This window comes from Limanda limanda, chromosome 17, assembly GCF_963576545.1.
Source record: "Limanda limanda chromosome 17, fLimLim1.1, whole genome shotgun sequence".
Lineage (NCBI taxonomy): Eukaryota > Metazoa > Chordata > Actinopteri > Pleuronectiformes > Pleuronectidae > Limanda > Limanda limanda.
Genome location: NC_083652.1, coordinates 11695788 through 11710341, shown reverse-complemented (window position 1 = coordinate 11710341; position 14554 = coordinate 11695788). Strand labels below are relative to the sequence as shown.

General features: G+C 42.7%; 3 protein-coding genes across 3 annotated transcripts in view; 1 reads left to right on the top strand and 2 right to left on the bottom strand.

The window, feature by feature from the left end:
* Positions 1–797: 797 nt before the first annotated feature.
* Positions 798–6499, bottom strand: nat15 (N-acetyltransferase 15 (GCN5-related, putative)). Its single transcript, XM_061090390.1, has 7 exons — positions 6295–6499; positions 5047–5162; positions 4749–4878; positions 4196–4292; positions 3515–3749; positions 3148–3313; positions 798–3047 (listed from the first exon to the last, which is right to left on the bottom strand). Exons 2-6 carry the CDS (start codon positions 5154–5156, stop codon positions 3157–3159), a joined length of 729 nt encoding a protein of 242 aa, XP_060946373.1. The 5' UTR covers positions 5157–5162; positions 6295–6499; the 3' UTR covers positions 798–3047; positions 3148–3156.
* Positions 6500–7757: 1258 nt separating this feature from the next.
* dnase1 (deoxyribonuclease I) lies at positions 7758–11739 on the top strand. Its single transcript, XM_061090384.1, has 9 exons — positions 7758–7822; positions 8968–9106; positions 9435–9523; positions 10004–10090; positions 10361–10476; positions 10723–10835; positions 10937–11091; positions 11166–11259; positions 11577–11739. Exons 2-9 carry the CDS (start codon positions 8969–8971, stop codon positions 11646–11648), a joined length of 864 nt encoding a protein of 287 aa, XP_060946367.1. The 5' UTR covers positions 7758–7822; position 8968; the 3' UTR covers positions 11649–11739.
* Positions 11740–12293: 554 nt separating this feature from the next.
* eci1 (enoyl-CoA delta isomerase 1) overlaps positions 12294–14554 on the bottom strand; it is a 4098-nt gene continuing 1837 nt past the window's right edge. The window contains exons 5-7 of the mRNA XM_061089574.1: positions 13885–14006; positions 13559–13737; positions 12294–13006 (exon numbers count right to left, since the gene is read on the bottom strand). Coding sequence (XP_060945557.1) covers positions 12840–13006; positions 13559–13737; positions 13885–14006 — 468 coding nt within the window. The 3' untranslated portion in view covers positions 12294–12839. The remainder of the gene's footprint in view (positions 13007–13558; positions 13738–13884; positions 14007–14554) is intronic.

The window sequence follows — 14554 nt, the reverse complement described above, 5'->3', positions numbered from 1 at the left end:
CTCCATAACAATTATTATTCATATTTTGTATAGAAAACACAGTCTTTTCTCTTCTTTTGCAAAGTTATATAATATAATATAAAGCTCCAGTAGTAGGATCCCCTGACATTCAGCAGAGGGAGACATCACTGTACTTTCTATCGTTGAATTCTGTCGATAGCAAAGATGAATGTGGTGCTGATGAAACACAAAATAACATTTGTACACACATGTTCACAAAAACACACACAACACGTGACAAACGGCTTCGGATCAGATCAGTGCCTTGTTCACTGTTACATCTGAGGTCGATCATATTGAGCCAAACTCCAAAATCCATTAGCTATAAAACATAAAATGTAAAACGTCAAACCACAGAAACTTTACCACCATTTGAAAACCTCAACCCGCTGAGTGCAGGAAAACCACTTCCTGTGCACTCAACATTAAAGATGAATTAATAATGGGGATAAAAATCAGGCTATTTCTTTTTGTTCTCAAGATAGATGGTTTTGGTATTATGTTGACGCTGTTAGATTTTAGATGATAAAGACACAAAGGAGGGGGGTTGAAGAAACAGGTGCTATCAAGATGCATTGTGTGAAGAGTGTCTCTGCTTTTGCAACACGGAATGAAAACAAGGCTCAGATTTGGAACAGTGTAATATGATCATCACAATGAAATATCAGAACAATGTAAAGTACAGAAGGAGTCAGACTCACTCTGTCTTTACAATCAATCAAATCATACATCTTTTTATTGCATACATAACTAAGCCTCTCTCTTGATCACCCGTCCAGGGCTGACCTGTCCCCCCCCCCCCCCCCGGCTCGTCAGTGCTCTGTCATGTATAAAACTCTCAGATCTGCTCACGGCTGAAACAAAGGATTAGGATTCAGTCGTTTTGAGGAGCAACACAAAACAAAATGCAGAAGAACCGAGAAATTAAAGGTAGAGCAGATGAACCAGTCAACACATTGGGTGAGCTCTCCCATGTCTTTCTTCCACACACACAGACCCACACATGCACACCTGCACGCACACAGGCTAACAACAGTGTGCGACGCGTGTGTTTACATCCTTTTCATTTTATCACTTCTACAGGCTGAAAAAAACAAAACTCTAATCTGGGCCATATTCTTAAAAATCTGAACAAACAAATGGACATTGCTCTACATTAGCAGCAGTTTTACAGCCAAGGAGCAGAATGATGGGTCTATTGTCAGATACAGCACAATTTAAAATCTTTTAAATAACAATTCCAGGAGATCTTCCTAACTCTTGTATGAATTATACACAGGCAACATTGTGACACAACGCAGAAAGATCATTATCTGAACTATATCTCTATGTAGGATTTTCCAGAGTGTGGTCTTTTAGTTTGAGAGCAGGACTTATAGATTATACGTACTTTTGTGTACATGTACTCAAAACCTTGTGCTCGTACTCAAATATACCAGGTTTCCTGTCAGTGTGTTTGAGGAAAAAAATTATGACACCTTCTCTAAACAGGATTCCAGCAAATCCCTGGTTCACGTGACATCTGACTGCAACTGTAAAAACAAAATAGACGCCGCCCTGTTCTTTTTTCTTTGCATTTTAAAGGAAGAGCAGCAGCAGCAAAAAATAATCAGGACCAGGGCGGGACCAATGCATTCTGCTGGTGGGGCAATTTTGACTTGTTGCAAAAAAATGATATCAAAGTGCAGCAGAAACAAATCGGAGAGAAGAAGTTTCAAAGGAAATCTAAGCACAAGAAGTGATAGTGTGAAGTGTGAAATCATTAGAAATCTAAAGATGAAATCAATAAGTCCTGCTCTCAAACTGAAGGACCGTATACTTGAATAAAAAGAGGATAAAACCATAGTACTGTGTTGTAATCCTGAATATCACTATACTATGACACGTTTGGATGTTTATGCAGTAGTACGGTTGTTGATAATTTCATTTGCAAGAGCAAAGAATCCTTTTTTCAAATCTTTTTCAACTGTACTACTCATCTACATTGTGTCTCTGACGGTTTCCTGTGTATAATTAGCTTTATTCTAAGACACTAGCATATTAGCATATCTAGATTCACAGTCCAATTCTGCAGAGGGTCAATTTTACAAACCGGAATGGACTGAAAAAATGAAAACGGATGGGTGATCTTCCAACTAGGGCTAACGACAGCATAGAATAGACATATACATATCAGAGGAAAAATTTATATATTAGCTTAGTATATATAATATACAAACAGTATACATAGTCTCTGTGACAGTAGTGAACCGGGTGAAGGGAGACAGGTAAGCTGGGTTTAAACCTTTAGCCTCTGTAGGGTTCACGGTGTGTGTGTGTGTGTGCGTGTGTGTGTGTGTGTGTGTGGTGCACTCTGCTCTGATCCTGCTCAGCTTTGGTATGACTGAGCAAACACAGTTAACTATAGTAACTATGGAATAGAGTATTATATATGGGATTCTATAGTAACCAGAGATGTTTCCATTAATCATTTAATCAACAATAAGAATTTGGATCGATTGATTTGATCAGTTCACCTGTTAAAAGTAATCCTCTGACATTGGTACCAGACTGACCCGACATCATGTGGTCGTGTTGGACTTCTGAATAAAAACCAGTAGAAAAGCTATGAAAAGCTGCAGTGGACTGAGGAGGCCCGGTCTGTTAATGGGGTTTAATAATTGTGACTGCTCACTGAACATGTACGTTCTCTACTCTCATACACATCACAGTGACTACATGCCCAACGTGGCCGAGGGAACCAGAGTTTTACCAGAGTACACCGTCTGTCAGTGTAAACACCACATTGCACTGTGAATAATGTTGCAATGCAACAACCCTGTTTAGAAGTGGGTTCACAACTACAGCTGCAAACCCGGACCTTAAGTGAAAAGTGCCACACAGGTACAGAATCTGGAGAAATACTCTGGTACGTGACCGGTCGAGTACAGGTTGAACCTGAGTCCTGCAGGGTGTGGAGAGAGAGAGAGGATCCAGAATGTGAGCGAATGTGTGTACATCTTTGTCTGTACAGGGGAAGACCGATGGAAAATGGAGCACCTGCACTCCTGAGAGAGATGGAAACAAAGAGAGACACAAAGTTAGAAAGCTCCTCATAGACAAAGCTAAAAACAATCAACAGGTGAAGCTGCTGCTGCTGCCACCCACCAGGCTGTGTCACATGGTTCTGCTGTACTGGATACCAGTCTTGGAGGCGATGTTGGACCAGGGCAGCAGTGAGCGGAGCAAGGACTGGGCCTGTCGGTACAGCCTCTGTGGGATGGAGCACGGGCTCAGGCTGGCAAGGGTCGAGCCAATGTGCTGGATGTAATCAGTGGGACCAACAGTTAAGGAAACATGAAAACACCACATCTATATTTGTTTTATCAATAATTTGATCATTATATTTCCTCCAATACACATGATATAGATTCAAGTGAGTTCAGTTTATGTGTAAGACTGAAGGGTTTTTACCCACTGGCCCCTAAACAACAGTGAGGAAGTGACTTTCTTCACTGTTTCCACAAAAGGATATAATATTGTCCAAGGTGGATGACCCCCGTTGATGTAGAGCACGTATGTGAATCCATCTTTGAGGACCCCTCGTATGGAGTAGTAGTAGGGCAGGTAGTGGTGCTGCCTGAAGTCCCTGTTCTCATAGAACTTGATGGCAGCGTTGTTAGTGGTGAGGACGTGAAGGTAAATTGCTTTGCAGTGGTCCTGGGCTGTCGTCGAGATGTGCTCCTTCAAACTGTCCAGCAGTAGGGAGCCTGAAGAGAGAGAGAGAGAGATAGAGCTTGGTTAGTGAGAGGAAGAAGAGGGGCGGCTCCTCATCTCTTTGCATCAACATAGAGTCAAGGCTGAAAGATGTGTGAGACAGAGAGAGAACAGAGGAAGAAAGAGTTGAGATGTTTCCTCAGTTCATGTCTGGAAACACCTCTAGTTTGAAAACCTCTGGGTTATGATTGAGGATTGGAATCAGCCTGCAGGGTCAGAGTTAAGTTGGATGAGAGACTGAATGTATGTCAATGAGATGTCGCGTGTGTGTGTGTGTGTGAGAGTGTGAGAGTGAGTGAGTGAGTGAGTGAGTGAGTGAGTGAGTGAGTGAGTGAGTGAGTGAGTGAGTGAGTGAGTGAGTGAGTGAGTGAGTGAGTGAGTGAGAGAGAGAGAGAGAGAGAGAGAGAGAGAGCGAGCTGGTGGGGAAGCAGAGCTGTACCTATGCCATGTTTCCTGAAATCTTTGACCACTCCCAGGCTGAGGATGTAGGCTACCTGTGTGTCCACAGGGAAACTGGAGGCCAGGATGTCTCCATCCTAACAACCAGAACACACACACATGGACAAAAGACAGAGGAAACATTGTATTAAGAGACAGTGTTTTGTACACAGTGCATTGGTCACTATCTTCTTTGCCTATGCAAACTATCCACTGGGGAAGTAGATTCCAAAATGCAAATAGGGTTCCGCTCCATCCACGAAGTCCACAGCTTTTATAACTATTGCCTAAAGTGACAGGAGTGGATTTCTCACGCTCATCTAGTGGAACAAACTCTTTGATACGAGTGACCTCAGTCAAGGGCGTCTGGCTCGTGTAATTGGAAGACTAAAAACAGACTCCACTGTGTCAGTGCTCCACTTTTCCAAATGGCAGCAGAGTGAAGATGGATAAACTGCACCAAGCACATGGTGCCTGACACATCTCTACAGAGCCCAGGTTATAACCACAGTGTGTTTGTGTGAGTGACAAAAGAACAAGGCTGAACATCACACCTCTTTGTGCACTTTGGTCCGGCTTTTGATCTCAGCCACAATCATTCCCACGATGCCTCCTCTGAAGGTGGCAGCGAGGGAGAAGAACTTCTTGTTGGAGGTGATGTCCTGATACCATGAGTCTGGGTACCTAGAGTCAAAGGTCACACAGATTAGCAGTCGAGTATGAGCAGCATGCATAGGAATACTAAAAAGCTCAGCAACGAAATGCGATACTTCATTATAAAAGGCAACCAAATTCAGTTATGGGCTCAGAGACGACCCCTGACATCAATGACACAATGAACATGGTTCTTACTCGATTGGAAACCAATCACCGCAGAGCAGCTTGACGTTCTCTATGTCATCGTGGCAGAGGAAGCGGAGCTGGACGTCACTGAGAGCTGTGGGAGGCACCACGTCACTCATTCACACCTGTTGGACCAACACAGAGCACACAGAGGTTTGGATGAGTCAAGAGAGTCCGTGGCCCCGAGCGAGAGAGACGCTTTCTCTTTAGCTTTTTAAAGATGCAGAAATAAGTTGTTAAATTCTGCATTTTGTAATAATACAGCTGTTCACATGCGTAGGAGACGAGCTGTAGTTCAATCAATCTGCAACAGTTCCCATGTCCAGCAGGACGTACGCACCATGTGTACGAGCGCGGGCATCGGATTTGTTTTCAGGTGTGTTAGGGCCCGGTCACACAAATGCAAATCAAAGCTTAAGGTTCAAATTTCTCTAAAGTTGAATTCCATGTGAAGCCAGGCTGAGGATTGTCTTTGCCACATGAAGCTAATGTTTTATCTTTCTCCCCTCACACACTGACAGGAAGTGAACAGGAGGCGCAGGTTTCTCAGTGATGTGTACGTGTGACTTAGCAGAGGTGACTCAAAGTGACAGGGAGCGTGGACACAGATCATGATACGTCTGTTATAGTGTGGGTGAAGCCTTGATGTCTCTCGACCCTCCAGGGGGTCCCGACCCCTAGTTTGGGAACCCGTGTTATATCATAAACAAACAGAGCAGAGACACAACACAATATATGAACAGAACAATGTCACATTCCGTAGCACAACAGCGTTCATGATTGATGCACATGCAGCTCTACACAACAGTGGACAGGAGATGGACACACACACACAGCAACTCGGAGTGTCACGGACCAACAAGCTAGCTAACAACTCAAAACAACAAACTCACACTTCTACAAAAACACAACTTATCTTTGACTGTGACTCAGTCATACATGTTGTCATCTGCTAATGTGGCCAACCTGCTGCTAGCACCTCTGACCCAGTGTAAATACACACACACACACACACACACACACACACACACACACACACACACACACACACACACACACACACACACACACACACACACACACACATAGACACACACGATCACAAAGACACACACGATCACAAAGACACACACACACACAGACACACATCAAAAAGATACACACAATCACACACACTCAAGAAAACAGAGGCTACAGTTGCCTGCTAATTAGCTCCATGCTAACGCCATCTAGCTTGGAGCTGCTAAGCTAACGCACCTCGTTTCTACGCTGGCAGCGGAGGAAAGTGGAGGACGGTTCGGTTCGGTCGGTTCCGCGGCTCCGGTCACTCCTCCGGACACAGCATGACGACACTACACCGGTTCGATCCCGACCCTGGAAGCCGTGTCATTACTGGACCAGCGGTACACAAAGCTAACGAGCTAGCTGCTTGGCTAACAGCTGGATGTTCTCTTCCTGTTTGTGGCCGTACTACTACGTCACTGCGAAACTTCTTCTTCTACGCATTACAGTCGGTTTGGTGTCCAACACGCTGGGAACGCTTTGTCGCCAACTACTGGACAGAAGAGTAAACTACGACTGCCCTGGAAAAACTACCTGTTCTCCCACTCACCAGTTTCACCCTACTACATATAAATATATGAATATATATTTTATATTATATTTATATATATATCACTACCTGCTACTTACTGATGCCTATTTCTGATTGTTACTGCTGCGATATTACAAATGTCATCATTGTGGGACTAATAAAGGATTATCTTATTTTGTAATATCTTATTGTATCTTGTCTTATATATATATATATATATATATATATGCTGTATTATTTATACTTTTTTGTATTAAAGTAAGATATTTGGTCTTTTTTTTTTTTTTTACTTCTGCCAAGGGGGTAAAGTGTTTTCACCCCGTCTGTTTTTTTAGCAAGAGTTCACCAAACTACTGAGTGGATCGGCAGGAAAATCCAGATAATGGGGCAGATCCAGGAGGAGGGTCACATGGTTCATGTGTAAAGACTGAGATCTTCACCAAAACCAACAGTTAATAAAACTATTGATTTCAAATAATGGTACACAGCTTTGAAATTCTGACTTTAGCTCCTTCAGTCAATCGGAAAAAAATATAAGTGAGTGTCTCAAGGACATTGAGGGAAACATTCAAATCGTCAAATGTTCATGATCAAAATGTTTTGGTTAAGGTATGAAAACCATGCAAACGTGGTTGAAAAGAGCAGACATGACTTTTTAATCACCTCTTTTTATCGTGTGTATCTGTCACCTGTTGCCTTCTCACTGCTGCTGTGAACGCTGCAGTTAAAAATAGTTTCTATCGATCATCTACACGCTCTGGCTCATCTGGTGCCTCCCCTTTAATTAGCCGGATCAGTTCATATCGAGACTGCAGGATTCACGTGGAGTTTACTACTGCCACTGAATCCAGGATATAGAAAAGTAATGTACAAGTGAACAGGCTCAAATAAATAAATGATATGGGTGGAAATCAAATCTGATTTACGAAAGCAGAGTAGAATTCTCCACTGAGACAAACTCATGAAAGAACCACAGACTCTAGCATGTTACCTGAACACCTGAAAACCCTCAACTACACCCCCCACCCCTCCACCCCCCCCCCAACCCCCTCCTTACCCCTCCCCAGCACGACCAGTCAAATGCACCGACAGGGAAATAAAAACCTCACAAACCGAGAGTCTCTGCTCAAACTGGTTCTCTCACACAAAAAGCCTCAGTGCTCGACTGACACCAGATCTTCTCACACTCAGGTAGCTACGATTCTTCAACGACAGCAGAAGCTAAAATCATTGAGGGATTTATTGGATTCTGGAGTTTTCTTTAACTCAACGTAAATCTGTATGTTTTTTAATCCTCTGTCCACTTCAGAATGGAAATTGAATTGTTACTGAAATTATGACTGAATGAACAAACTGCTGAGGTTCACTCAACTTATCAAATGAAGTTTGGAAAGAAACTAAACTTCCCAGCATGCTTTCCTTCAGAGTTAAAACCATTGCTATTAAAGTTTGTGACGCACCTTTTTTTAAGTTCGGAAAGTATTTAAAAAATAAAGTTTACGAATTGACACCTTAGGAAGTGAGGATGGAAAAGTTTGTATTTGCTGTCAAAGTTCAACACCAACAGTAATTTGAAAACTTTAAATGTGAAGTTTTTGATGTGTATTTATCTTTACTTTAATGTGTGTTTGAATCAGTGTAGAATTCTGTGTTTGTTTGACAAGATAGAGAAAGTTTTCATCTTCCACGGCCGACTTTGTGTTAATTAAAATTGTATTTTATTTTTCACTCAAGAAATACTAAAATAAATGAAGTTTTGTTAAGTAATAATAACAAAATGAATAACTTTAATTTGAAAAACTCAATTCAATAATGTGCTACAAAGTGAGAACCAGTCACCACACACATATTTTACAACCTTTGTCCGAGAATCCCTGTCTTCCAATAAGAGCGTCGTGAGGGCGACAGGATAAAACATTCTTCAGCTGATTAATATTTGACCGACTCAAACCTCTGTGGAAACACTGAGCGTCCGTCAGATAAACTGAGTCTAGGGCCGCAGGTGTTACGTCCGTCTCTCACTCCCACAACACGGCGAAGCTAAGGCAAGGCCGCGTGGTCATGTGACCCCTCGTACCACAGCACCTACATGCATTCTCTGCAGCCGATCTGCCAGAGTCTGCGTTGAGCCGAATTTTCTGCTTCCAATTATATATTGTTTTTTTATAAGTATTTAAATCCAGAACTTCTCATTTCATGTTATCTCCAACTCACCACTCAACTCCTATTACACTGTTGAGATTGTGATGATTAGATTAGATAAATGAAGAGAAAATGCATGTAAAACAAATGTTTTATTTGTTTGTGCACGTGTTTGACCTCTGTGACCTGTGCAGGATGCATGTGCTGTGGGCTCTGGGTCTGTTCCTGACCCTGCTGCAGGGGTCCTGCCCTCTGCTGCTGGGAGCCTTCAACATCAAGTCATTCGGAGACAAGAAATCCTCCAACAGCACGATCATGAACATCATCAGCAAGGTCCTCACACTCAGATATATATACTACAAAGATGCTGAGTAACTGAAAAGAGTTTAGCTGTTTGTCAAGTTCAAATAAATACAGGTGCAGTTTAGTGACTGTGCTGTTCAGAGGGGTTCGGGGGTCAAAAGTGCACTTCAGCTATTTTAGGATTCCACAAGCATAAAGTTAAAGGACTCACAAGAGATAGAGTTAAAATATTATTTTCAATTTAAGACACATGATGTACCTACACTGGAGAAACAGAGGCTATGTGGGTTAATTATATAACATAGATATATATATGTATATATATACAGACAACAGACAATCTGTTTTGTGCTTACAGATTGTCCACCGCTATGACCTCATCCTGATCCAGGAAGTCAGAGACTTCGATCTGTCAGCGACCAAAAGACTCATGGAGCACGTCAACAAGTTAGACACACCTTATATATATAAATATACTTACATAAATATATACATTACATGTATTATAAAACAAAGGAGTAAGGCCACACTACAAACTAGACTGTAAATAAAGATGGAAGACATGCAAGCTCCTCCCCTCTGACACTGATGAACCTCCAGCTGCGCAAACCAGGAACCTGCAACACAAAAGACATTACACATACCTACTGTACACACAACAACCACACAACACACACAAGCCTGCAAACATCAACACACAAACAGTAAAACACAACAAAATGCAATGTTGGTATCCTAGATATTTCGGTGGGTGCTGTAAAGACTCTAAGATAAATAATGCTGTCATCTGTGTGCACCTTTGTGTGTGTGTGTGTGTGTGTGTGTGTGTGTGTGTGTGTGTGTGTGTGTGTGTGTGTGTGTGTGTGTGTGTGTGTGTGCGTGCGTGCGTGCGTGCGTGCGTGTGTGTGTGTGTGTGTGTTTTCCCAGAGGCTCCCCTCAGTTCAGGTACAGCCACATCGTGAGCGAGCCTCTGGGTCGCAGCACGTACCAGGAGAGATATCTCTTCCTCTACAGGTACAAAACAGCAGAACTTTATTTTGACACCACAACAGGAAGCAGACACACAGCAATGATCACATGTTATATGATCAGCACTCAACCTTTATTCAAAATATTCATGATACTATAAGTGTGTAGTACTATGTAGTATAATAGCAACTGTATACTGAATATTTTTGCCAATGCCTATTTATTTGTTGTCTCTTTTGTGTGAAGTTTTTTTGTTAAAATGACTATAAAAAGAAATTAGAAAAACAAATGTGATTAATTCGTGTTTTTTTAAAGAGAGGAAACTGTGTCCGTGGCTAAAAACTACACCTACGACGACGGCAGTGAGGCCAGTGGGTCGGACGTGTTCAACAGAGAACCCTTTGTCGTCATGTTCTCCTCCATTTACACCGGTAACCCCCCCCCCCATGACCTTACAAATCACTTCTTGAGCTCTGAGCACAGCATTTCTCTGAGACAAGTACAAGTTAATAGAAACTGTCTTTACATAGCTGAGTAGAAGTTAGTCACTCTCTGTTGTGCGTGATTTAAAAGGACAATTTACTCATAATTTCACTGAAGCCGAATCCATTCCTGCTTCCTGTCCTCCTGCCTCTCTCCATTCACTCCTCCCTTCACCCCTCCTTCCTGTCTCCTAGCTGTGAGGAACTTTGTTCTGATCCCTCAGCACACCTCTCCAGCCTCCGCAGTGAAGGAAGTGGATGCTCTCTATGATGTGGTGGCTGATGTTCGCTCCCGCTGGAATACCAACGTGAATACCCCCCCCCCAACACACACACACAGAGAGAATCAATGAGTTAGGGGAAATGTGTGAAACTATTCACCAGAGTTAATCTCACTCTCTCCCTGCAGGACATTGTTCTGCTGGGTGACTTCAACGCAGGCTGCAGTTACGTGTCCGGCTCGGACTGGCAGCAGATCCGTCTCTTCACCGATAAGAGTTTCCACTGGTTGATCACCAGTGAGGTCGACACCACAGTGTCAACCACCAATTGCCCATACGACAGGTACACATACATACACACACACACAAACAAACACACAACCACTCTTGATTGTGCCTCACATTGTGTGTCTGCAGGATTGTGGTCACGGCTGACATGCTGAGGGGAGTCGTGCCAAGCAGTGCTGAAGTTTACAACTACATGAGGGACATGAATCTCAGCCAAGAGCTGGTAAACACCTTCTGTCTCTAATCGGCCGTTATGATGCTCAGTGTGTAACCTAACTTCTCACTCAGGGTGGGGTCACTTCACACTTCCATGTGCTTTGGAGCTGTAACTAAATCACATGGTCTATGTTCTTTGATGAAATACATAATTTGCTGGTTTAACAGTGATACTGATTAAAGCAGATTTGTAGCAGATGAACTCAAATAAGAGGGAAATACCACTTTACACATAAATCAACCATACAGTAGAAAAAGGGAAAACAGTTTCCTGTTTAGCTGTGTGAAACTGGACCACAAGTAAAGCGAGTGTTTCTCCCTCAGGCGTATGCTGTCAGTGACCATTACCCCGTGGAGGTGAGACTGGTTGGGCTGGCTCGTGGTCGTTCTTCCTGAATCACGACTACAAAGACTGGTCCACGGGTCTCCAGACAGAATGTACACTAGAGACCATAAAGCCATGAATTACAAGACCAAAATAAACTAATCTGCTAAATGACGTAAGTGCACGGTTGCTTCTTGGAACAGACACAAGGTAAAAGAAAGATGCATGAAACTAAAAGGTGAGGCAATAAAAGAAACATTACTCGGGCCGGTTTTTATCAATCAAGGAAGGTCTCATCACATTAACCAAGTTTTAGCATCACTGCATTTTCTGCCAATTAAATCTTCTTGTTAAAGTAAATCCTCCACGATGACCCACGGCTCAAATATTATTACGATACAATTACTTTTTTAGGAAATCTTATCATTCTGTATTTTTATGAGCTTTCATTTTATGTGATAGAGCTTCTATATTTTATAGATTTATAACAATACTTAAATTTATCGATGTCCAGGTGATGTATAATGCTGTTGATATAGGTGCAGTCATATACGGGGGTTTCTGATGTATATTTTTGCTCCTTTTCTTTGGAAATTACTTTGTGCTTCAGCATGAGAAGTGCTATATAAATAAAATGTATTATTTTATTACAGACATAGCGGGAGGTGTTTCAAGTTTCAACCCTAAAAAACACACAACAAAAAACTCAAAATATCTCAACAAAAAGATGGACATTTAATCTCACCGTTCAAACCACTACCCAGAGGAATTTATTCATAAGAAGCAGAAAGAAAAACAGCATAAAGCCAAATGTGTTAGAGATGATGAGGAAGGCTTCATCCACTGGGCTCTTCAACGGTTACTTTCATTAGAGTAAAGGCTCTGCACTTTAAAGAGGAAAAACCTGTCTGTCACTACAAGGAACTCTTTGATAAACCCCTCCTACAAAGAGTGGCTGACCAATCCCAGTGCTACAAAGGTAGGAGGACTGACTCCTGGTTTCAAATGGGCCTCGTCCTCTAAACGTCCGGAGCTTATGTCACTGCTGTGTTGCTCGTCCAGGTCGGATTCTCTCTCTACAGTCTACAGTTAATCTAAAGAATATCCTCAAAATTGATGTTAAGTTTGAAACTAGTTTTTATCTCAACAACATATAAAGTTGGACAGAAAAACACTATTCGTCACTGGAAGGTTAGCGTCGATGAACACTGAAAGCAGTGTTTCCCAACTCGTGTCTCCAGCTCTTCACGTTGCTCTCTCCTCTAGCCTCGTCTCTTCTTCAGCATCTCCAGGTACATGCGCAGCGACTTCTGAATGGAGTCTTTGGTGATGAAGCTGACAAAGTTCTTAATGTCGGCCTCTCTGTTGGACGTCAGCTTGTCGATGGTTGGCTTCCTCATCATGGATTTGCTGAGCTGTCTGGCGTGATCTGCAGAGTGAACAGCCCCACAGTTATCTCACAAGGTGGAGTTAAGTCTCCACTGTCCTATAAATTGATTCTGGGTAATTCTTGTTGACATGACTCAATATAATTCCTGCTTATATTTGCTGTTGTTTTGTTGCCTGCATTTTAAGTAGTGACAGAGTTAAAACCCATCAAGACCTGAATGTTTATACCTATAAGACCAGTGCGTCTCATTCACTGTGTCATCGTTTTCAAGCATGAAATATGTTGTGATTCACTGAAATACTTGTGGAAACGGTGAAATGCATTATGGTTAATGTAGTTTGTATTTTCATTAGCGCTCTTAGCCTGCAAATCGGTTCTATAGTAGTGTTTCAGAAGATCTAAGTGAGGGGAGGGATATTAAAACAGATCTGAGGAGAGTTTCACTGATGACAACAACAAAGATTCAGACCCAGATGATGTTCCAGCAGACCAAGACTTGGTAAGAGACATGATTTTTGGGGGGGTGGGGATCTAGGTTAGTTTGCGATATGATCAGAACAATTTACATCTAGGTTTCCCAGCGTAACGTACCTGGAATAGCCAACCACTTGGTCATGGTCTCTGTGGCTGTGGTGAGGACCTGGTCCTCAGGCACCAGCTGGTCCACCAGTCCTATCTTGAGGGCCTCTGAGGGGCTGTAGAGCAAACCCAGCTCCAGGGCCATCTCTGTGGTTCTATGTCCCACTGTGTTTGTCATGGTGTCCTTAAACCTGCAGACAGCAGCAGTGATTGTTAAGTGACAGAGAGGTGAGAACCTGAGGAGCGATACTGCAGTCGTTTGATTTACTGTACCACCTTAAGTTATCATCTTGATTTGTATAAAAACCACCGACGTCAACATTGTGTAATTCCTTTACCAAAAAGGTGCGACGATGCCGAGCTGGGTCTCATTAAGGCCGATGCTGTAACGAGGGTTGTCCGCCATTATCCTGTAGTCACACGTCATCGACATCAGACAGCCACCTGCAGGACTGGAACCCTGTGGGGGGGGAAGGAGGCTCAGCGGTCAAACGCCTATTTCTCGTGTCATGCTGCTTTATTTGGCTTTAAGTGCTTGTTGAGCAGATTCAGACATTAACTCCAGAGAATGTCCGAACAATGGGGTCAGGACCTTCTCGAGAGTTTCCCGTACATATAAGAACGTAGCAGGAGGTTCTCCAGTCAAACGCATTCACCACACAGAAAACTCTGGAGCATCCAGGTGAGAGGTGGTGCAGCGGGCCGGACGTAGTGATTCACCTGTGGAGATCACACCTTTTTGTTTACAGCACACTGACTCCAGGTTCTTATGATCAGAAGCTTTCTTGACCTCTTCGTTGCCATCTTCTACTTGTGTGGTACCTCTTTCTCATCCTGACATACATGTATACTTTTTGCCTTTCAGTTTTTTGTGTTTGTCATGTGATATAAACACACTCAACACGGCATCTCTCTCACAGTGAATCCTCCTGATAATCTCCTGTTTTCAGTCACATGAGCTCCGTGGGACATTATCCAGTTTTTACTAAGGGGCTGGCAGGAGAAACT